This window comes from Dicentrarchus labrax, unplaced genomic scaffold (genome assembly GCF_905237075.1).
Source record: "Dicentrarchus labrax unplaced genomic scaffold, dlabrax2021, whole genome shotgun sequence".
NCBI lineage: Eukaryota > Metazoa > Chordata > Actinopteri > Moronidae > Dicentrarchus > Dicentrarchus labrax.
The window spans coordinates 10589704-10613142 of record NW_026136718.1 but is presented as its reverse complement, the minus strand read 5'-3'; the positions used below and the strand labels follow the sequence as shown (position 1 = coordinate 10613142).

General features: G+C 38.9%; 3 protein-coding genes across 3 annotated transcripts; all 3 read right to left on the bottom strand.

Annotated features, from left to right (window-relative positions):
• Window positions 1-74: 74 nt before the first annotated feature.
• LOC127349926 (mucin-3B) lies at window positions 75-9213 on the bottom strand. Its single transcript, XM_051376017.1, has 4 exons — window positions 9046-9213; window positions 4900-5256; window positions 3640-3803; window positions 75-1338 (listed from the first exon to the last, which is right to left on the bottom strand). The coding sequence occupies exons 1-4, from the start codon at window positions 9161-9163 to the stop codon at window positions 1294-1296; spliced, it is 684 nt and encodes a 227-aa protein (XP_051231977.1). The 5' UTR covers window positions 9164-9213; the 3' UTR covers window positions 75-1293.
• A 626-nt stretch (window positions 9214-9839) lies between these two features.
• Window positions 9840-16330, bottom strand: LOC127350558 (mpv17-like protein 2). Its single transcript, XM_051377286.1, has 5 exons — window positions 16066-16330; window positions 12799-12960; window positions 12365-12441; window positions 10913-11041; window positions 9840-10717 (listed from the first exon to the last, which is right to left on the bottom strand). Exons 1-5 carry the CDS (start codon window positions 16253-16255, stop codon window positions 10610-10612), a joined length of 666 nt encoding a protein of 221 aa, XP_051233246.1. The 5' UTR covers window positions 16256-16330; the 3' UTR covers window positions 9840-10609.
• A 1485-nt stretch (window positions 16331-17815) lies between these two features.
• Window positions 17816-22581, bottom strand: LOC127350559 (mpv17-like protein 2). The gene is made up of 6 exons (XM_051377287.1): window positions 22563-22581; window positions 21462-21734; window positions 20807-20968; window positions 20397-20473; window positions 19434-19562; window positions 17816-19052 (listed from the first exon to the last, which is right to left on the bottom strand). The coding sequence occupies exons 2-6, from the start codon at window positions 21649-21651 to the stop codon at window positions 18954-18956; spliced, it is 657 nt and encodes a 218-aa protein (XP_051233247.1). The 5' UTR covers window positions 21652-21734; window positions 22563-22581; the 3' UTR covers window positions 17816-18953.
• Window positions 22582-23439: the final 858 nt, after the last annotated feature.

The window sequence follows — 23439 nt, the reverse complement described above, 5'->3', positions numbered from 1 at the left end:
CACAGCAGAGGGAGACGGGTCAATCTGAGTCCAGCAACCAGCGATATGGAAAAGCAAAATAAAACAAAATTAAAAGCTTTTAAGAATATTAATTTTATTCTATTGAAAACATCACAATTTTGCACTTTACATCAGTCTCTCAGTCATTGTATAATGCACACATCCACACTGTCAAAAACATGGATTTACTGCAGCCCCCCCGAGTGTAAACGTGTTTGCACAAAATTACTTTGTTGAAATAGTTTAAAAAGTACATGTGAATATTTTATTTTTGATTTGAAGACGGCTGTTTGTGTCTCAGTCCTCACTAGAGAGGTTAAGAGAATTAAAATGAATGAGAGCAGCTTTGCCGCACAGAGTTGGCTGAGGATTGTGTCAATGTTGAGAAATAAAGACTAAAATCTTTTTGGTCTTTGGGCTTTGATCAAAATGTGGTGAAATACAACGGTTTATTGTTTTATTAAATTAAAATAATGTAATTGGCCAGAATTTCAGTTCAACACAGGAGCCAACAAAGCGAAACTGTTTGAATCTGCCAGATCAGCCAAATTACTTCACTTACTTACTAAAATTTTTTACACACTTTTTTTAAAATCTCTGCCCTTGGTTAGTTGGCAGTCTTATTATTTCTTGGCCATCAGTCATTAAATTGTGTTTTTATATTGTTCCTGCTGAAATTGAACTCAACCAGTGTGTTTATTTCTGCATCTGAAAACTGTTTGTAGCCTCCAATGATAATCTGCATTGCAGGTCTCAGGCCGTACAGGGAAGACATTATTTATACATCATATATGGCAATAAATAACATTAAAAATATTATGTTCCACCCCAAAAGGTGTTTGGACATGCAGATAACACTGGAATGCATCTTCCTGTGCACTGCTGAAGACACAAATCCCTAAATCATAGTGGAAACAATGTATTCTTGTAACGTCACTTGTTAAATTAGGAGTGCATTTGTGAATTTTAAGTGCTTACGAGGACATACATCACCAATTCGGGAAACATAACATTTACATTTGTGCATTTTAGGCTGATTCTCTTCTCAGAATAAGAAGGAAGAGTTAGTGCAACAGTGAATAAATCAGCAGAATTAAAACCAGCCACATAAGCAGGTCAACGGTCAAAGCTGAGGCATAAATACTCCAGTATATTTGAGAAAAGTGCTACGTAAAGAAATAAGATCCTGAGAGAATAACGTAAAACTTTTTCTTGTCACTTCTGGTATGGACGACATCAGAGTCGCACAGCAGTCCATACTCGTCCTGGACCAGTCTGATGAGGTCTTGTCTGTTATTTTGAGTAATGGGCGAACGGAGACTCCTCGCTCATTTTGCCCTGCAGAGGTGAAAGCAGACAGCAAAGGGGTTAAAAGGGACTAAACATACTCACAATTACTTGTCACTAGTGTGGTTCGATGACCTGCTTTACCAACTGTAGACATGTATTTATAGTCAGACATATATAGTCTATATAATATAATATAATTATATATAATACAAGATGTCTCCTACTTAAAGTCCATTGTCAGTGTTTGTGCACTGGTGGCTTCAGGTTTCAAATTGGCAAATTAGACCAGGATTGACTTCCAAGCTATTTGTGAAGTCACGAATCATGCTTGTAGGCCCCGCCCCTTAATAACTAGCTTGGATAAACTTTCCACTTCCAGCAAACTAACATGAAAACATCCTTCTAGTGTCAAACTCTGCACAGACGTCACAGTGAAGCTCAATTACCAACTGTAGGAACAAGAAGAAAAACATATCTTTGGCTGAGGGAAACTTTAAGCAATAAGGCTCAAGGAGTCTGCATAGCTGTGTGCTGCTTTACATTAATGATGTGTATTTATTAACACAAGGTCAACATCGTTTCCTGGTTGCTGGTTTTCTGCATTGCAACTTCTCTCCAGTTTCATTGCACGCACTTAAAGTTCAGTTCAAAAAGACGGAAGAAGATATTTGAATAATACAGAGATATTTTAACAAAGGACACTCGTGTTATTGTAATATCCTTTCAACATATCACAATGTCCAAATGTCCCTTTGAACCCTGAAAACATGCAGAAACAGAAAGACCTTGCGAATCCGAAACAGGAAATGACCATGTAAGAGTGTCAAAACAAAAGCTAATAATAATACTCATTACAAACTTTTATTTTCTGAATTAAATTCTGTCCCAACACAAATTACTGTTCCTACCTGCATTTTGGTAAATGTATTTTCAGTTTTGTTATGAAGCTGTTTGTTGTCCACTGTCTGTCCATTAAAATGTTAATTTAATGAATGTTAAGAGGGAGTGTTCTGCTTATAAGCTCAACATGCAGAAAAGGTTTTCAGTAAATAACACTTTTAAAATACAGTTTAAACTCCTGTCACCTATTAAACCTACAAGTTATCTCCTCATCATGCAAAATCAGCAGTTTTTTTGTGTTTGGACCCATATGTTGCTATTCAGATACTATATGTGCTTCTTGCACTTGTTCACATGCAGTACACTCTGTCCTAATCCAACACACCGTCCTCTCTTTACTGCTGTTACACACACGTGGCAATAAAGATTTATAGATAGCTGGGGACAGATATATTCTGTAGAGCGTTTTGTTTTCGTGTCTGGAGACAAATCTCCTGTTCTCATGGTGGAAGCTTGCTTACATCTTCACCTGAAATGACATCTGAAGAGTGCAGGAAGGTGAGAATATCTGAATATCTGCTGACACGCCGATGACAACTCATGATAAGCTTTTCATTTCCGAAGAAAGCGCTTAGTCATTATGTGCTCACCACTGTCCTATTTCTGAGACTCTTTCACATAATAAGAATTCAGTCAGGCTTCCTGTTTGTGTTAAAGACGGAGCAGCAAACCACTGTGTGCTGAGGGAAAGAGGAAGAAAATGACACATGGCAGTCGAAAGCCCTTACACACTGCCAGAGTTCAATTCCCTGCACTGTTACCAGAGTCTCAACAGTCCTTGTTCAGGTTTTAAACATATTCTACATAATCACTAGTAAGTGTTGCCCCCTGCTGGTGAAAATCACAGGAAACCTACACTCACGAGGCTGATCTGTAGGTGTAATGTTTATCACATTTCACCATCTTACAGTTAATGCTACTTAGCACTAAACACCAAGTACAGCTGAGGCTTAGTTTAGCAGGTATTAGGTCATAAACCCACTGGAGAAATTAAAGTTTTAACCTGATAATGGCACAATATCAAATCACCATCCAATACTTATTGTGATATTTCAGTCTGAACCAACTAAGCTAGCATGGTGAACATCACCTCCTGTTTCCTGGTCTTCTGCTTTGTAACTTGAAATCTGAAATTCACTTCGAGAGGACAGAAGAAGAGATTTAAATAATAAGGAGATATTTTAAATATATTTTCAAATGGTAATGGCATCGTGACGATGCTCTCAGTAGGTTTTCAGTAGTTCTCTTTTAAAAAATGTCACTTAAATAGTCACAAAGTGGAAAATCTGTTTAACATTTTAAAAATCAGTTTAAAATCAGTGCAAATGTCAGATTCCTGTTTTCTAACTCAGTGGTTCCCAACCTAGGGTTTGGGGGTCGTCAGTTTACTAAATCATAGAAAAAGGGGTCCCTTGAAGAAAAAGGTTGGGAACCACTGTTCTAACTCACCATTGGCACATCGTCAAGCCTCTCGAAGTTGGACCTCGGTGATCGGATACATTTCACGGTGACAACCACCAGCACGAGGGCCAAGACGATACAGAAGATGCAAAGGATGGCCACGAGGCCGGGATTTGCCGCCAAGTCACCTTTCCCCCAGTCGTGTGAAATACCTGAGGGTGAGACAAACAAAAAGGTCACTTCCAAACCACTCAACAAACTGGACAAACTACATTGCTGCTTCTGTCCACAGAGAGAGTGGTTGTAAAGGAAAGAATCACAACACTAAACGAGAGAAGAAGGCACTCACAGGCCAAGATGTCTTACAGTCAACCAAGTTGGTTTCAGTTAAACGTTCTATTGCTACGGCAACCACTGCTCTCAAAGTTCCGTGGCAGTTTAACTGTCACTGTTAACGTCGGCCATTTTGTCAGATCTGTACGCATTTTTATATTTTTCCCTTGTAACCTCGCTGGGGAAATTATCTGTAGGTACTCTTAAGTTACAGCTGTTTAGTGAATGATTAAGTAGAGTTTAGCTGAAGTCATTTTACTGCTTACAGAACTTGCTGCTCTACTAGCTGTCTGAGGCTGATGTGTTGCTAATAAATCAAGTTAATTTGCTGTTGGGCTAACTTTTGTGTATTTCACTCTTTCTACTTGCCCTGTTGTGGACTTTATGTGTAGCCTATGCCTACTAGATTGATTACCATGTTGTACTTTCTGAGCTCGTCTCACGCATGGCTGCAGCAACCCTTTGCTACAGAGTAGAGTGGTCTCGCCTTCACTACAGTGTCTATATTTGCAGGAGGATGTCGAGGACAAAAATATAATTTTCTTCTACTATCTGTTTCAGATTAAAAGTTCTTTAGGGCTTCTATGGACCGAATCAATTCATTTGTTAACAAGGCTTTTGATCGTATTGCATAATATGTTGTTTTGTCGTTTAATGAGTGACAGTGTAGCCTCAGTAATATGACAGTTTATAATTGGGTCTAACTATTGTTTGTATTTCCTTTTTTAACCGCTGTCTTCAACCTTTACCGGAGGTAGAAACAGAAATGACAGCTTGTTTCTGTTTCTACTTTTACTGCTATATAAAACACAGCACCTTAACTGACCTATTTCACTGCACAACTACAACCACACATGGACCATTCATATGTGACATTGCACAATTTTAGTGCATGGTTTAGATTCTTTCTTTATTATTGTCCTCTGATTCAGAATAAAGAAACCCTCCAACCCTCAGCTCTGACTGCAGTCTGACCTGGACTGATTGTGTTTATGGTGGTGGTGGTGGTGGTGGTTTCTGTAGCATTTGGTGATTCTGATGCTGGTGGGAAAGTCGGCCCATGGGAAACTGTCTCATTGGACGTCTGATTAGTCGCTGTAGGAGGGCTGGGATGTGTTTCCTCCGTCCTGTTGGGTGATGGTAGGGAAGTTGAGGGCGAAGGGACTGCAGTGGTAATCTGGTTTGTTGTCGATTGCATCTCTTGGGTGTTGCTGATGGGTTGCACATGGTTTGGAGTCACATCATTTTTCGTTGTCACAGCTAAACTGGTGGGCAGTGCAGCAATTGTGGTTGTCTGTTGTACCTGTATTTCTGAAACGGTAGTGGTGGCGTCTGCAAAGAAGATGAAAAACCAATGACGCCCAGCATTCACACCTGATCAAGACAATGCTAGTGGAGAATGTTTGTTGGCTTTTCCAAGGTAAAACACAGAGGAGAGAGAGAGAATTATGTGTCCTAGACTATAGACCCACCTCTACTGTAGATTTACTACACAGCATGCACATACACAGTACTACACTTGCCCCAGTTTTTCCCTCACAAAGCTATTCATCCTATACTCTTTGATATCTTTTTAGCTACTGACTCTGGACACTGTGTTGTCCTTGTACTTTTAGATTTGACTGCAGCATTTGATACAGTGGATCATGAAATCCTGATCGCTCGTTTGGAGCAGTGGGTGGGCATCAGTGGCTCAGCACTGGAATGGTTCAGGTCCTACCTGTCACATCGGACTTTCTGTGTCAGCCTTGATGACTCTGTGTCCTCCACTGCTCCTCTCTCATGTGGGGTCCCACAGGGCTCTGTGCTTGGCCCTCTTTTATTTTCTCTTTATCTACTCCCACTTGGTTCCATTCTCAGGAAACATGGCATTTTTTTTCACTGTTATGCGGATGACAGCCAGATCTATATCCCCCTCAAAAAATCAGAATCCTACTCTGTTGACCCACTGCTAAAGTGCTTACACGACCTTAAAACTTGGATGTCTTTGAATTTTCTGAATTTTAATGAAAAAAAGACAGAAGTAATGGTCTTTGGTGGCACTTCTGTGACCCCCCCCCAGTTGATCTGGGTTCTTTAGCGCAATATCGCAAACCACTTGCAAAAAATCTTGGGGTAAAAGTTGACACAGACCTTAAATTTGACAGCCAAATTAAAGCTGTGGTAAAGTCTAGCTTTTTCCAGTTAAGGCAGCTGGCAAAAATCAAATCAGTCCTTCAGAGACAGCACTTTGAGACAGTAATCCACGCCTTTGTGACCACTCGGCTGGATTACTGTAATGCACTTTATATGGGGGTTAGTGGGTCCTCCATTTCTCGTCTTCAACTGGTACAAAATGCTGCTGCACGTCTTTTAACTGGCACACGCAAGCATGAGCACATTTCACCTATTTTAGCTTCACTCCACTGGTTGCCCGTCCATTTTAGGATTCATTTTAAAATTCTTTTATTTGCTTTTAAAGCTTTGAATGGCCTTGCCCCTTCTTACCTCTCTGAGCTGCTGCACCCCTACACTCCCAGCCGATCTCTCAGGTCAGCTGACCAGCTGCTCCTGACAGTGCCTAAAGCTAGGCTTAAGCTCAGAGGGGAACGAGCGTTTGCCGTTGCAGCTCCAAAACTTTGGAATGGATTGCCGCTGCACATTAGACAGGCCACCTCTCTGTCTCATTTTAAAACTCTTCTTAAAACCCACCTCTTCTCTTCGGCTTTTGATACCATGTAGAGCGTTGATTCTATGTGTACACATGCATATTTTTATCTTGTGTGGGCAGTGCTTTTTATTTATTTCTGTTATTTATTTTACTTATTTTATTTTATTTTATTTTATTTTATTTTATTGCTTTTATCTCTTATTGTGTATCTTCGATTGTGTTATTTATTTATTCTGTATATCTTTTTGTGCAGCACTTTGGAAACCTTGTGTTTGTTAAATTCGTGCTATATAAATAAAGTGGATTGGATTGGATTGGATAAGCATTTGAATATTACTTTTAATGAAGATAAATGACAGTAACTGCAAAGATTAGTCTATTTTGTATTGTCTTTCTTAATGTGTGCAGCCACGCAATACACACTTTTTTTTCCTGATCCTTCTCCCATCTAATGCACCTAAGTGAGTGTAAAAATAAAACGCTAAACCAATAAAACAATGAGTAAATGGTTAAACACACAAGGGAGGTTGACATTGTTTGCGCTACTTTGACCTCCAACTTTACAAAACAAAGTATGTAAGTATTATCAACAAAATGTACGTAAAGTATCAAAAATTAAAGTATTTATTCTGCAGTAAAATGGAGTTTTATTATCATATTTATGGTGTTTTACATGTTTATATTGCTGTAACTATCACAGACACAGTAAGTATTTATTAATGGAGACAAATGTGTGGTCAGCATTTCTGCTTGATGAGAATAGAAGCAGTTAAGCAGTAGAAAAACTGAGCCTTTCCATGGAGTATGTTTGCTTTTATGACTCAATTGTTGAGTAAATGCAGCTTCTATAGTTAGAGTTAAAGCTTAATGCACGAAACTAAACAATAAAATTGTTAGCGTGTAAGCAGAAGCCCTCAGTGTTTGTAGCCCCGCCAAGGTAAATAATCGCCGCCTCCACTGCTCTGAATGTATCCTCACAAAGTCTCTGTCCATTGAACATTAAAAAAGATCGGTCACTGGTGTCTAAAGTGGCAGCTGTTTTTTTTTTAACTAGGTTGCCAACATATGTCCTTGCTCGGTTGTAAAATGCAAAATATTAATGCATTTATCAGTGTATGTCAATATAGCTGATAGATAGTTTTAATTTTGTTCATTTTGCAGCCACCATTTTTCTTCTTTTGGATTAGAGTCGCTACTTGAGGAAAATCTTTTTTCATCGTGCAATGGGCAGAATTGATATTTGGTTTGAACAGTGTTGTTTCTTGGTTTTCCAAAGATGGCCATGTATGTATTTGTGGGAAAATCAGATGTTTGGTTCTGTGGCCTCTCATATAATAGCATTACTTACACTTTTGTGGAACAATTGTGGTGGAACATCACTAAGTACATTTACTCAAGTACTCAGGTATACATACTTCCCTTAAAGGACCAGTGTGTAAGACTGAATGGCATCTAGTGGTGAAGTTGCAGATTGCAACTAACTAAACACTGCTCGCATCTGTATTTGACCTGGGAATGGGAACAGGCTGTGAAATGTGCAGCATAAACTACAGTGGTAGAGCCAGTGTTTGGTTTGTCCATTTTAGACTACTGTAGTAACATGGCGGTTCAACATGGCCGACTCCATGGAAGGCGATCCACGGCATCTGTACATAAAAACAGCTGATTCTAAGGTAACCTATGAATATTATATTCAATTTCTGTCAGTAGATCCTCAGATCATCAGTGTGATACGATCAAAAGCTCCACAACAGCTTCTAAATGGACCTTGAGGTGATGTTGTTTTAATGAAGCTGTTTTTTGTGTCATTAAGGCAGAGATCAGTTTGAGGTTCAGATGATGCGTCTGGCTCTTTAGAGCAGAATTAAAAGTCTGTCAGGAAATGATTTGTGTTTTCTGGTGATGCAGACAAACAGCTGGCAGTCAGCTGGCATTGTGTATGTATGTGTGTACAAGTGTTTGCACAAGCATCAGACGCAACAGTAGGTTTAGCTCAGAATTACTTTGACTGATTAAATATTTGCTCCAGGTTCCACCCAGACATGACCTTCCCGTTTATTTTACCTTCCTCTTTTTTTACCAATAGCAGCTCACTCTTCACTTTAACATACATAATGCAGAAATACACACTTGACTTGTATTTTACAGCAACAGACATGAATATATTGCTTGAATTAAAAGGGTCTGTGTTACTACAAGGCTGCATGTTGTCCAGCGTTTAGTCCTCAGATTTTGACCTATAATGCTGCTGTAGGTGTTAAAATTTGACTAAATACAACATTTTCCTGAGTGCTGAGAAAAAACCTGCCACAAACTACCTTCGATAAGGTTGCTGAACCTCCCTCTCCCTGCAGGAAGTTTCCATATTTGCATAACTTTGCATCTTCACAAGACTTCAACATAACATTCAGGCAAATTATCTCACAAGTCTGGCAACAGGTTTAATGTAAAAATGTGAAATGTTGACTTACCTGCCCAAACTGCAAACAGGGACACCAGTACAGTGAGGTGCTTTACTGCAGGCATGTTGAGAGGAAAAGGCTGGCGATCATTTCGACAGCACGCAAACACACACACACACACGCACATACAGACTACATCCTTGACAGCAGGATGTGTCGAGTGCCTCAGGAGGAGTGCTCTAAAACTGTGGGTTGGTGCGTATCAAATCCTTCAGGCTGATTAGTCAGTGTTTAAACACGGCTCTGTATTTGCTTGTAGCTCCATCCCTGCTGCTGTTATTCCGGCTTCAACACATTAAAGTGACATTACGTGTAGAAATATCTTGCACTTTTGTTTTGTATTTTATTGCTTGTTTCATTTAATTCTTTCACTTCTGTCTATGTGTGTTTTATATCTTCATGCTTTGCATGTCTTAGCAGCATTATGAATTTTACACCTAAAATTAGAGATCATTGACCATTTTCCTTCCTGGTATCGATTCCAAAACCTGGGCCCTGTGTATCAGCTAATACCAAGTATTGATTCAATTAAAAAAATACAAATACTTTTTCACAAGCGTAAACTACTAAGCCTGTATGGTTGTTATCATTGTTATATGGCCTTGTTCTGGTCAGAGTAGGGTGGCTTCACTATCCTGGGGGAAAAAATAGCAAATAGGACACTCGCTGATACCCAATGCTGCATTTTAGCAGCTACAATTACAGCTTTAATTGAGTCTACTTCCTGGAAGGATTAAGGTATAACAACCCCTGTATTTAAAGATTATGAAATGTACATAATAAATGCTATTTTCATACAGCTGTAGAGTACACAATGATTCATTTATTCTCTGTTTTTCCACACTTTAGTATTCTGGGGAAACATTTAAGATTAATGTGTGTTGTTCATCAGTCATCACATACACAATTTCTGTTAAATGTAATTATATTATTTGGCAAATGCCATTTAATTTTTTGTAAACACCTCTGAAGTATCGTAATATATATATATACAGATTTCTGCTTTCATGTTATGCTGTTATTTCAACCACACATAAACTGATTTATCACCTGACCTGCCAAAACCAAAAGAATTCAATCATAAATTCACTGCTGTAGATGTAGTACAGTACAGTACATCAAGTCAAATTTACAGTCACTAGTGTAAAACTACAACTACTAATAAATCAATAAATCAATAAATAAATGTCATATCTTCAATCTACCAGTAAATCAGCTTTTAGACGTACAGTTGAGAATTCAGTGTCATATGATAAAAATGTAAAAAGATCTTCTTTTTCATAATAATCACAATTATGCAATTATTTTTATAGATACCTCAAAGGGACAAATTGAGATTTGGCATGAAAACAGAGAGCAGCACTGGAGAATCAGAAACTATGGAGGCTGCGAAACGCTCAAAAAGATGAACAGCCCTATCTAGAGCCAGTGATTGGTTTTCCCCTTCTGGGCTACTGTAGAAACATGGCAGCCTCCATGAAAGGTGACAGCTTATTCGACACAAAAAAGTCAAATTTTGCCGTTTTTTACCGAACTAAATGTTCATCTTCAAAGCTGAGTATGAACTCTGTCTCTAAGCTTTCTCCTCCAGAGGTTTGGGCGGTGGGAGTGCTTCCTGCTGTATATCCATAGGACTGCAGTGAACAGCACTGCACCCCATCACAGTGGGGTGGCTGTCATCCTATCAACCCAACAGAAAACAATACACACATCAATATCACTTCACTTCTTTAACTACTGAGCAAGTAGAAAACTCTGACAGACACAATATACTATATATATATGTGTATATATCAAACATGTTAAATTGTCATACAATAAGTAAAACTATCCTAGAAGCAAAATGTCTCTTTAATCTCCTGTGTGGCTGACTTACTCTGTGTTTGAGGTAGGACAGGAAGACATCCCATCCTAAACTGATAACGTTGATGTACATGACACGGTATTTGGGCGAGACATAGTAGAAGTTGAACATCTGAACGGGGGGCCAAACACAACAGTCCGCCTGCAGGCAAGAACAACATAGATTAACATAAACAAACCTGCAAAGATTACCCAGCAAACACTGTTAAAAAATTTGAAAGGAGTAAAGTGTGCGAACAGGCTGCGAGATCAACACATGGCACAACCCTGGTAACCTGATTTGCTCTAACTGGGAGGGTTGTATTTGCATCAGTCAGTCGACCAAGATTTGTTTTTACAAATCTGATTGAAAGGAGAACCGCCAGTGAGCTTCTTAAATTACATAATTTTCTTATACATTGAAAGAAAACACAGTCTCAGAAGTCATTAATAATATAGTTAGGATGTGATCACAGATGATTGTTAGACATCAGCTACAAAGGGTCAGCAGTAACACAAAGAAAAACAGCAGGGAGCTGGACGATGGCATCACTTTTACAGGTATTTATTCATAAACCCCAATGACAAAAATAAAAACTTGACTTGATGATGGTGCTAGATGTTAAGTTTCTGCAGTTCATCTCTAGTATGGTGCAGGGTAAGTGACTAGGTGTAGACAAATCAGAAGGCATCAGAGGCTTTATCCTTCCTGAAGTCAGCTACTGATCTTGCCAATGATAAGCCAGAGACTATTTATTCAACCAAGGTGGTAACTCATGCATCTAACACACTGCATCGGCTAAAGGCTTGACTGGTCACTAGTTTCTGAGGCTGGCAACAAGTACACAGATACTAGCCACGGATCTGCCTAGTCTCTTTCTTATTTTGTGTTTTAGTGGCAGGTTTGGAGCCAAATGTAGTGTGTTAAGACAAATAGGATTTATCCATGTTCTTTCATTCTTTCTTGTGCTGACAGTGTTTGGCACAATAACTTTGATATGTCTGCTTTATTTCAAAAGGAAAAAATTCTTCTAAAGATCTGATTATAAATGACGGTGACAGAAGTGAGTTGTAAAAGGATTCATTGTTTTTATCCCTTGAATGGTTAGATTATTATTTGGGGATTTTCCAGAGTAATGGATTCATGTATGAAAAGGGATTCACTGTCTGTTGGTAGGTTTTGTATTGTTCTTCTTTGAACTCCCGGCGCAGCAAATAACTGCACTGATGTGACCCTAAAACACAAAGCATTATGGGTAGAACGTAGCAAATTTAGTCCTTAAGGTTTGGAAAGCTGAACCAAAGAAAATGAAGTCTGAACTGATGCTCACATTCAGCTTTTTATCCTTGTGTTTTATATGAACACGAAAGCACAGAAATCCTCTCTGGTTAAAAACAATGGGGAGTAATGAGTGAATAACAATGTGAGCACATGTGCACTGAACTGCTGTTCTGCTGCAGGTCAGACCCTGACAGGGTTACTTGCCTTATAATATTCCCAGAACTTCCCTTTGAAGTCCTTCCATCCTTCGGCTAAAGTGTCTCCCTCCATGAGACCCATACCTGCAATAAACAGTTGTCAGATGTGCGTCAGTGCCAAACTTCATCAATACTAACTTCAGATAAGTTCAGAGGCCGGAGGAGTGTTGAACTTTTATAAAGCATGACTTACAAAAAACAACAACCTGTCAAGTAAAATGCAAACTCTTTACAGACGACCTTTGAACTCCGTCTGACTCACCTCTGATATTGACGCACGCCAGCCTTTTTTCTTACCTCACCAACGCCTTCAAGTATGACCTTTGTTTTGAGTGTGTCATAGAGAAACTGCTTATGTGCTAACACCCTGACAAATGAGTGTATGTATGCACTGAGGGAAGAAGGAAACAGGCTGCTTAAATGAAATAAAATCTTTCCCACCTATAAAATACCATATCCCGATTATCGGTGAGATGATCAGCTGGTCCGCCAGAACCTTCTTGACCACCGTGTTCATAGCTCTTCCAGCGTACGCGCTATCCAGCCGGCCGTACCAGTGGTGCAGCAGTGGGCCAGTGGAGCAGCCCATAACAAACGTGTAGCCTTTAGGGGGAAATAAGGGGAAAAGAATGAATGGCAATGAGACACATGGTGCACATCTTGTATTTATAAACGTTTATATTTTTATAACTCTGTTAAATCTTTCTTTGGTAAAACATTATACTTTAAAAGATTGAAAAAAGATTGTGCTTGTGAGACTTAAAACATCAGGTTGAAAATCTGTGTTTTACTGCCCTCTCTGGTTAAACGTTTCACCTCTGAAAACACCCAGAATTACTGATGGGTATAACTGAGTGTGTGCTCTGTTGCACCTGTAACCACACCCAACAGTGTTGTCCTGGAGTACACCTGCCCATCACTGCACTAAGGTGAGAAGTTAAACCACTGGAGATTTTCAGGTAAAATTACTTAAATGTTTTATTAATTGTTCTTTCCTGAGAATTAAAGGACCTGTGTGGAGGATTTAGTGGCATCCTGCAGATTAAAACCATCCCATCCCAAGTGCAAAGGAGGCACTAGGGTGGCCACGAAAGTTGCAAAAAACATGAAAAAGTGTGGTTTGTCAGTTTTGGGCTACTATATAAACATAGTGGGTTAACATGGTGGCCTCTGTAGAAGAAGAAGCGCTCCTTCTGTAGATAAAAACGTCTCATATTAGGGTAACAAAAACATAACGATTCTTATACTCAGGTGATTAAACACTAATGAACAGATACCTATGAATACTATATTCCATTTCTAATAGATTCTCTTAAATATTACACACTGAACTTTTAAAAGTACTTATTATGTTTTTATTTTCATTCTTTAAAAGTCACCAGAATGCAGGAAACAAAGTCTCTGAAGCTCAACTCAACTCTTTTCTAAGGGAGGACACCCACACCCCCCACTTTGGTTTTGAGTCCTCCCTGTTTTTGAGGTCTCAAGGTAGCCAAGTATAATCCTGGACCAGACAGTAGTCATCAGAAACCTCAGCAGCAAACACACTCAAAACTGGCACACCCCAGGGATGTGTGCTAAGCCCACTGATGATCACTCTAATGACCCACAACTACTACAACTACGACAAATATCACTCCAGTCATATTATCAACAACACAACACAACACTGGTGGGGCTCATCTGCGTACGGAGGCTAGGAGGAGCAGCTGGCATAAAAACAACCTGTCTCTGATGACAATCAGTTGACAACCGACTGAATTCAACACACATTGATGGCTCTTGCGTCAAGATAGTCAGAAGTTTCTCACATTTCTGCTGACCTCAGCTGGTCACACAACTGCACCTCCCTGACCAAGAAGGCACAACAGTGTCTCCACAGACTCTATCAAATGAGGAGAGCCAGGTTCCTCCCTACTTGAGGGTGTCTTGACCAGCTGCATCACTGTCTGGTATTAGAACAGCAACAATTTACACCGCAAGTCTACAGAGGACAGTGAAGACAGATGAGTCCATCATTCATGACATTTACACTGAACACTGCACAAACAGCTTGTCTGACTTTTTGCACCCACAGTACATATCCTGTATACATAAATATCCTCAGGGACACACTGCTGCTCCTATACTCTCATTTCTATTTACACTTCCTGTTCATTTATATTTATACTCTCTATTTTTTTATAACACCTTCTTGTACAGTTGTTCTGACTGTTGCTACACGTCTGTACCTGTTTTGTGTCTTGTTTTATGTGTAATCTTAATATTTGCTTCACTCCCACTAAATGTCGTATCAGGAGAAACACAATTTTGTTCTCTATGTATTGTATATACTGCACTGTATACAGATGGATGGCAAAGTCTCTCTTATCTGACACACAGCAGATCCTTTTTATTGCACAGCTTCTTGGGAAAAATACAAGGGTCTGACCGTATGCTGAATGTTGACTGAATCTTGTCTGAATTTATTCACAACAAGCCGTAACAAATTCTGAGTTCGGGAAATGAGGCCTGGGCAATAAAACAATAGTAATATGTATTGGAAATAAACACTTCATCAATACAAGTAGGAACATTGTAGGGATGTAATGAAACACTCAACTCACAATTCAATCCAATTCAAAATACTTTGAGTTCCACCATATGATTTTCTCCAATTTTTTTAACGAAATGAGATTTAATACGAATTATGACTAAAAAGGATTTCTTTAATGACAAAAATTTACAAAATACAAATATATTTTATTTATTAAATTAAAGAATCCTTTTTGATTTATGTGGTAGGCTATAAACTGTGCATGTTTACTTTTCTTTTGAAAAGTGAAAGTAAAACCTGTCAACTATGGAAAACAGCCAAACAGGATGGTGCATCCTTAATTTCAAGGATGCAAGGGTGCTATGAGTGAATCACCACAGCTGCTTCCACCCTTTGGATTATGCAACCTGCCCTCAGTCACGTCATACAACTGTTAAAGCCCAAGAAACGATTATTGAATGAAAGAAACCTTCCATAGGTAGTGGAGAGGATGGAGAGGTACTCAGCAACAATTTTGCATAACAAAACATTAACATCAAACTTTGTTACCTGTGTGCCTTCATGCATAAAGTGGTTAAATTCAACCAGTGGTGTATTGCAGGGTATACACAGGTATACAGAATAAACCTATTTAGTTTAAAGTCTCAGTTGTGCATCATGCAGTGGTGTTCTGTGAGCTGAATGTTGTATTTCCTAGGATGGTGAAGGCATCACATAGTTTCATAAGTGGATGGAGTAAAGAGTACTTCGGTCAAAATTAATAATTATGTAGTTGTCTCACCTGTCTGCGACTTAAATTAAATAGATTTTGCGATAGATTTTTCAGCTATATCGCCCTGACACAGCTGTTGCTGAACCACATTCAAATAAAGATTTTAGTCCGCTTTCATTTTGGACCCTTGAGTTGTCCAGATTATCTAAGGTATTATAAGATTATAAGATTATAAAAGATACAAAAGTTTGATTTATAAGTGCACAGCTATGGATTCCCTGTTGCCCAAAAGAAGGGACAGCATATGTTCACCTCTGTCTCCAAACAGGAACCAGTACATTGCATTACACTCATTTGGTAGATTCTGTTATTCAAAGCAATTTATGATGATTCCTCTATATTTAATTTCATTGAGCCTGAGGTCAGTCATCATCCTCCAGGCTGCACTTGTCTCTCTCACCTATCCTCTTCCAGTCCAGGACTTTGCTTTGCTCCTTGTGGATCTCCCAGCTCTGCTGCACAACGTCTCCCATCGCCAGCAAGGATCCTCCAGTCAGCGTGTTGGTGACCAGCAGGAACTGGTCATCGAATAACGAACGCCAGGTAAACCGAGCCCGGACCAGAAACCGTTTACCCACCTTCTGAAGCATGATGTCTGGACCACAGAGAGAGCTGTCATCTGCAGGAGAAAGAAAGCTCTCTGTCTCTCTGTGACAAAAGACTGAATATGAAAAAACTATCTTATTTATTTAGGGCCTCCAGGGTGAGCTACAAAATGTTTAACAAACAAAGCTTTAAGCCTTTAGCCAACATGTAGTACACAAGAAAGGCCGACTCTTGATCGGTTATCCAGTGAGAGCTGGAGACATGGAAGGCCCCACCTCCAACACAACAAAATAAAACAAACAACAAAACACATCTCCAGTCACAAATAGGAATAGAATAAAAAGCCTGAGTACCTTTAAAAATCCAGAAGGCCTTTTTTCATTTCCTTAAGTTAATATTCCCCCCTGGATTTTAGATTGACCTGATCATTACAGATGAAATAAAATGCCTTAATAATGATTACTGGGTGTTACATTTCTCATCTTATAATGGAGGTTCTGTGTTCTGTGATATTGTCTTTTAGTGCATTGGTTCCCAACCAAGCCAAAGCTCCACGGGGGGTCGTGCGGCCTTCTTGAATTTAAGGGGTGTAAGAAAACTTTAAAAATGTATACAGTTGGTCTATATCTCAGCATTTGTTTCTGTGAAGAAAACAAAATGAAATGTGGTATTTATTCACAAAGCCTTTACTCTGTGAACTCAGTTCAAACAACCAAAGAGCAAATAGACCAATGAGAAAACTTGTATAAAAAGTTCCAAAAAGCATCAGGGAAACTCATCTCTGATCAATATTCACAGGAAATAATCTGCTCAAAATCCATCCAAATTACTTGTTTTATATAAACTCAATAAAATATGTCACTTAGTCGGGGGTCGCCAGTTTACTCAATGATAGAAAAGGAAAGGGAAAATGGTTGGAAACCATCGTTTTAGTGAATAGCATGTTGCATGTGCATCTTCCAGTTAATGGAGCTATTTTTATTTCTTGTCTCACCTTTGACTGGATGAATAAAGCTTTTTGTGTTTCTGGTAAATTTGCAGACAACACAGCAATTATTGTTACTTTTTTTAAAGCTCATGAACTCTTAATAACTAATGTAGAAAACCTATGAGTGTCAACTCTGAGTTGGTGTTATGTTTCCCTTTAACCTAGCTACCTTAAAGCTACAATAAGTAACTTTTATAAATAACTTTTTGTCATTATTTCTTAAGTTTTCACTGTTCTGACAAAAGTACGAGACAGTGAGAAAATCTGGTTCCTCTGGCTCGTTTTAACGCTATAATAGTATTTGCAAATATCCACTGGGCCTTAAGAAAAACAACCAATCAGAGCCAAGAAAGATATAAAGATATTTTGGGTTGGAAGTTCTTCGATAGCTGATTGTTCCCAAACTGCAACAACTATCAAAGCTGGAAGTTGACCTAATTAATACACAAATTCTGATCCCTCAGCTCCCTTCAAGTTTCTGCAGGATATCTATTTTCACAGAGGACACAATTAATGTATTTATACTGAACTTGAAAACTGTGTTTTTCATCAATCAAATGTTAGAGGATACAACGTCCAAGAAAACCATCACATACTTAAAAATAGAGTCAACAAATTGAATCATATTGTTTATTTTGCAAATTTTATGTAATTTCATTTTCTTATTGCCATGTCTTTTTAAAATTAAACTGCAACAATAAAAATAATACAATAAATACAGTTCATCAGGACTCAGAATTCTCTGAATGTACATATTTTTAATTACATACATTAGTACTAAATTAAAAAATATATAAAGCTCAACTGATTTCTGATAGAAACTGCATAAAGCAAGTGTTTCTATCATCACTAACCTGCCCTGCCAAAATAATAATAATAAAGTACAGAACACCAAGTCAAATGTACAGTTACTAGTGTAAAACTAATGCATGGTTTGAAAATAAATAAATTTTACATCTTCAGTCTATCAGGAATCAAGTACAGTCAAGGACTCAGTTTGATATGATAAAAATATAAAATATCTTATATTTAATAAAAATCACAATCATGCTGTTATTTTTTATAGGAACCTTATAGGAATAAACTGAAGATGAGATTTGACATGAACAGAGAACAGCGCTGGTCTACATATTAAGGCAAAGTTTATCCGGGTTAATATAATAAACATTTAAAAACTAGCAGCTGTCTAATGAAACTGGTTCACATCAATATTGATTCTTTCATGTCAAAACAGAAGCAAAACAACACAGAAAAGGTGCAACAAGATAACACCGATGATACTTCAGATGTTCTGGAAATGATTCGTCTGTCAAGCAGCTTGTTGAATGTTGTGTGAATGGCAGGAGTTATGCTCCAGCCTTGGTTGTGATAAAAAGAAAACCAACTATCATCGGAGGTATTGGCCCGACAGGCAGTGAAACAGCTTCTCATCCCTGAATCCTCCTGCAGGAGTACACATCTTTCTGACATAAATAGACAAACACACTTGACACAGACACATTAAAAATCTACAGACAAGAAGGGAAAAAGTGTTCCAGCACTTCAAATTAAACATCCACAGCTCCTCTGAGCGCGCGCACACAGAGAGATGTGGTCGGTTTAAACTTTGAGAGAGGAGTGGTTTGTCAGAGGAAAACGACCATCCGAATAACACAAACTGTCGTGACAGTCTCGCAACATTTTGCAAAGGCGGGAAAAGAGCAAAATTTTCTTTTGCGATGAACGACTTCACAGTTGAGTTCGAGCTCCGTCTCTTAAGCTTTCTCCTCCAGAGGTTTGGGTGGTGGGAGCGCCTCCTGCTGTACATCCACAGCACTGCTGTCTGACACCACTGCAGCGGGGTGGCTGTCATCCTGCAAACACAACATAAACCAATACTCACATCAATGTAATTCATACCACTTTGCTTTTAACTACTAGTAGAAAACTCAATGAAGAGCATTCAGAGTTTTGATATAAGGTATTCTGTGTGTGTTACTGAAGAATCTACTTCTTTTATAATTTAACATAAGAGACGCACTATGATAGATACACCTAAATCAATCCCCAAAAATGCTCTTAATTTTCTGTTTACATTAATTTTATTCTGTATGAAGTATCTAAAACAAAGGCCCACAACATTAGAGCAAATAGAATCTAAAAGCTGTTAAATATTTACATAAGTAAAAACAACAAAACAAACATTGTCTTTATAAAAATTTATGAATGTCTAATCTCTTGTGTGTCTGACTCACTCTGTGTTTGAGGTAGGACAAGTAGGTGTCCCACCCTAAGGTGATAAAGTTGATGTAGACAACGCGGAATTTGGGTGAGAGAAAGTAGAAGTTGATCATCTGAGCGGCCGGCCAAACACACCAGTCCGCCTGCAGGCAAGAACAACACAGATTAGCATAGACAAACCTGGTAAAGATTACCCAGCAAACACTGTTACTGTAACTATGAAAAGAGGAAGGAAGTCTGCTCGGCCGCTGAGCAGGCTGGGAGATCAACACATGGCACACTATGGTAACCACTGGCTCTTACTGGGAGGGTTGTATTTGCTCAGTCATTTTCAGCTGATGAGCAACCAAGATTTCTGTTTCTCCAAATCTGACTGAGAAGAGAACCGCCAGTGAGTGCTGTTGTATGATCAATATATTAACTGCAGTGACATACAGTTTCATTAGAGGTCGCTGTTGACAGCGGTCCTGTATGTTTTAGAGAGTTGTTACTGTAACCTGGTGATTTATTTTCCTTGTCTTTGATAGTGAAAGCTGGGAAATGATCGGAAAGGGGGTGATGGAGGGGGGGGGTAATTAATTAAGTTGTTTCTGTTGTTTAAGAGAGACAATGCCCCCCTCGGTAATCTGGAATAAGATCTAAAAAGGTCCCCACTTGCTGGCTCGTAAAGTAACAGGACATACAATGGACAACCTGAAGAATACCAATAGTTAAATCAATTACTACATTACAAGAAACAGTCCAGCGTTCAGACTCTTTATTGATCATTTACTTGAAACCTGAGACTAAGTCGGAGACAAACTTGTGGCTGCTGCAGCAAGGACTCATAAATAAGTCTGAACTGATGCTCACATTCAGTGTTTTTATCCTTGTGTTTTATATGAACACCAAAGGACAGAAATCAGAGACATGTTCGGTTTCACTGACGGCTCTTCTGCTCCAGTTCTGCACGTCAGACTCTGACAAAGCGTACTTACCTTATAAAATTCCCAGAACTTGTCTTTAAACTCCTCCCATCCTTCAGATAAAGTGTGTCCCTCCATGAGACCCATACCTGCAATAAACAGAGTTGTCAGATGTGCGTCAGTGCCAAACTTCATCAATACTAACTTCAGATAAGGTCAGAGGCCGGAGGAGTGTTGAACTCTTATAAAGCGTGACTTATAAACAAAAGCGTCAGTCAAATACAACAGCGACCTTTAAACTCCGCCCACCTCCGATACTGACACACATCGGCTTTTGTCTTACCTCATCAACGCCTTCAAGTGTGACCTTTGACTCTGTTTTACGTGAGTGGGTCATAGAGGAACGGCTTATGTGCTAACACCCTCACAAATGTGTGTATGTGTGCACTAACAGAGACAGGCTGCCATAAAATCCTTCTTACCTAAAAAGTACCACAACCCGATTGTCGGTGAGGCGATCAGCTGGTCCACCAGAACCTTCTTTCCCACCGTGTTCATAGTTCTACCGACGTACACTCTGTCCAGCCAGCCGTACCAGTAGTGCAGCAGTGGACCCATTGAGCAGCCCACCGCAAACATACAACCTTTAGAGAGAAAGAAATGAGGGGAAATAAATGAATGAATGAATGAATGGCGATGAGGTTCATTCAAAATGTAACACACATTATCCAAAATACCATATTGTTTATTAAGAGATTTGAGTTTTCTGTATTTTATTAGGATGAAAGAGAGTTTAGAAATTGCTATTTTGTATTGAATAATGGAAATTCAATCTGTTAACAGAGTAATGTGCACTGAGAAAGATATTTATAATAATAAACATTCATATTTTTCTTGTAAACCTTCTTAATCTAACACACTCTGGTCTATACTTTTCTGTGTGTGCAGTTGGTCATTGTTACAAAAACAAACCCTCACAGGCTGAATCAGGACACTGACATAAAGTAGATCCTGTTTATTGCACACTGACTGAGGCGAGAAACAAGGCACCGGCACGTCCAGGGTTGACAGTTTTATTCTCACATTGCAATAATTACATCGCCCTGGCTCCCCTTTTTCTCTCTCTCTCTCTCTCACCTGTCCTCCTCCAGTCTCGGACTCTGTCTTGCTCCTTGCGGATCTCCCGGCTCTGCTGCAGGAAGTCTCCCAATCCCAGCATGACTCCTCCACTCAACGTGTTGGTGAGGATCAGGTACCGGCCCTGGAAAAACGGCCGCCAGGAGAACCGTATCCGGACCAGAAACTCTTTACCCGCCTGGGTAAGCATGATGTTTGGACTGCAGAGAGAGAGTTGTCATCTGCAGGAGAAAAACACCTCTCTGTCTCTCTCTGTGTGGAAAAGATGTTTTTCTAAAGGAAAAACAAAGATTTTAGTTATTTCACCAGCGTATTTCAGCATAAAGGCTTGAGGGCGATCTCCCATAAGTGTAAAACACACAACCTATATGTAATAGTCTACAAGACAGCTGAGTCTTTATCAGTTAATTCAATGAGAGGGCTGCTCCTACAAAATAAAAGCACACAAACATCACACTGTCACAACACACCTTCACTAAAAAAATAAGAGAATATAAAACCTGTGCGACTATTTAAAGCTGGTGTTACTACAAAACTTTAATAAAATCATGTCTAATAAATAAAAACAACCATAAAATCTTCATTCATTTTGTTATTTGGTTGTAAACTTCTAAAAGAGTTTAAACCCAGAAAACCTCTCATCATTTCCACAGTGAGTTAATATCTCCCACTCTGGGCTCCTAATTGATCTGATGTTATATATTAATATATATTTTGAGGTTATTTTGAGGTTGTTGAAATTGAAAGTGATGAAACAGTTGGAAAGGTTCAAAGGTCACGCCGTCAGTTAGCCGTTAGCCGTTAGCCGTTGGCTCATTTAAACCGACATTAACGGCTCTGCTGAGCTCACAGTGTCACCGGAGACAAACACTTTCTGTACCGAGTTACATCCGGTACAACACAAAGCTCACATTAAGATATTAAGTAGATATTAACACATTATAAATGTACAATAATCTCTTGTTTAACCGCATTAAAGCGGTGAGACTCGACACTGAGCCGCTGTCGAGTCTGTTTCCGGTCACCACTGTTGTTTGTCTTTAACGTTAGCTCTCTAACTGTGACCACAAACACACAAACACACACTCTCTCTTAACTTACCTGAACCCTGAACACAACCACACCTGGAGGGGACACACGGGACTGAAGCGCCGCCACGCCGCCACACAACAGCTGCTTCTAACAGAGGATAGGTTCAATGTGTGAGCGCCCCCTGCTGGTGCGGAGGAACAGCGACCACAGCCGAGCGCAGGGTGGCGTGAAACACAAGATGAATGGATTATTAGTGCGGTATTAAATATTATTATACTCTGAGGGAACTTTATTATTAAGTTGTTTAAATATTATTATACTCTGAGGGAACTTTATTATTAAGTTGTTTAAATATTATTATACTCTGAGGGAACTTTATTAAGTTGTTTCTGTTGTTTAAGAGAGACAATGCCTCCCTCGGTAATCTGGAATAAGATGTAAAAAGGTCCCCACTTGGACAACCTGAAGAATACCAATAGTTAAATCAATTACTACATTACAAGAAACAGTCCAGCGTTCAGACTCTTTATTGATCATTTACTTGAAACCTGAGACTAATATTTAAAGACAGATGTTTTACACTACACTTATTAAATAATGTTTTATGATCAGAAACACATTGTTTAAATTTCTACAACACATTTTGTCCAAATGCAATTTTTTTTTCTTGTTTCTGCAAAACATTACTGATTGATAAATGCATGTTTACCTCCACAGGTTTGTTTGTTTCTCCCTGTAGTGAAGCTATATGTTATGTTATATGATTTAGCAAACAATGATGAATCATAATCAGACAGATTACTATAATTATCCTTTAATATTATTGAATATTCTGATCAAACTGTGTACATTTAATATAATATGTGGATATTAGTCACATGGTTTTGCAGAATTATCTTCAGTGATCAATTATGTGATAGATCCAGTATGATGTTACTCAATGTGT

Excerpts from the sequence above, each read along its gene's own strand:
- LOC127349926 (XM_051376017.1), bottom strand. The coding sequence starts at position 9,163 with ATGTGCGTGTGTGTGTGTGTGTTTGCGTGCTGTCGAAATGATCGCCAG. Across the intron at positions 3,804-4,899 it reads CATAAACACAATCAGTCCAG|GTATTTCACACGACTGGGGG; the intron begins GTCAGACTGCAG and ends TCTCACCCTCAG. Across the intron at positions 1,339-3,639 it reads GGCTTGACGATGTGCCAATG|GGCAAAATGAGCGAGGAGTC; the intron begins GTGAGTTAGAAC and ends TCACCTCTGCAG.
- LOC127350558 (XM_051377286.1), bottom strand. The coding sequence starts at position 16,255 with ATGCTTCAGAAGGTGGGTAAACGGTTTCTGGTCCGGGCTCGGTTTACC. Across the intron at positions 11,042-12,364 it reads AGTTCTGGGAATATTATAAG|GCGGACTGTTGTGTTTGGCC; the intron begins GCAAGTAACCCT and ends TCTTGCCTGCAG. Across the intron at positions 10,718-10,912 it reads TGTCCTACCTCAAACACAGA|GATGACAGCCACCCCACTGT; the intron begins GTAAGTCAGCCA and ends TTGGGTTGATAG.
- LOC127350559 (XM_051377287.1), bottom strand. The coding sequence starts at position 21,651 with ATGCTTACCCAGGCGGGTAAAGAGTTTCTGGTCCGGATACGGTTCTCC. Across the intron at positions 20,969-21,461 it reads CCGAGACTGGAGGAGGACAG|GTTGTATGTTTGCGGTGGGC; the intron begins GTGAGAGAGAGA and ends TTCTCTCTAAAG. Across the intron at positions 19,053-19,433 it reads TGTCCTACCTCAAACACAGA|GATGACAGCCACCCCGCTGC; the intron begins GTGAGTCAGACA and ends TTGTGTTTGCAG.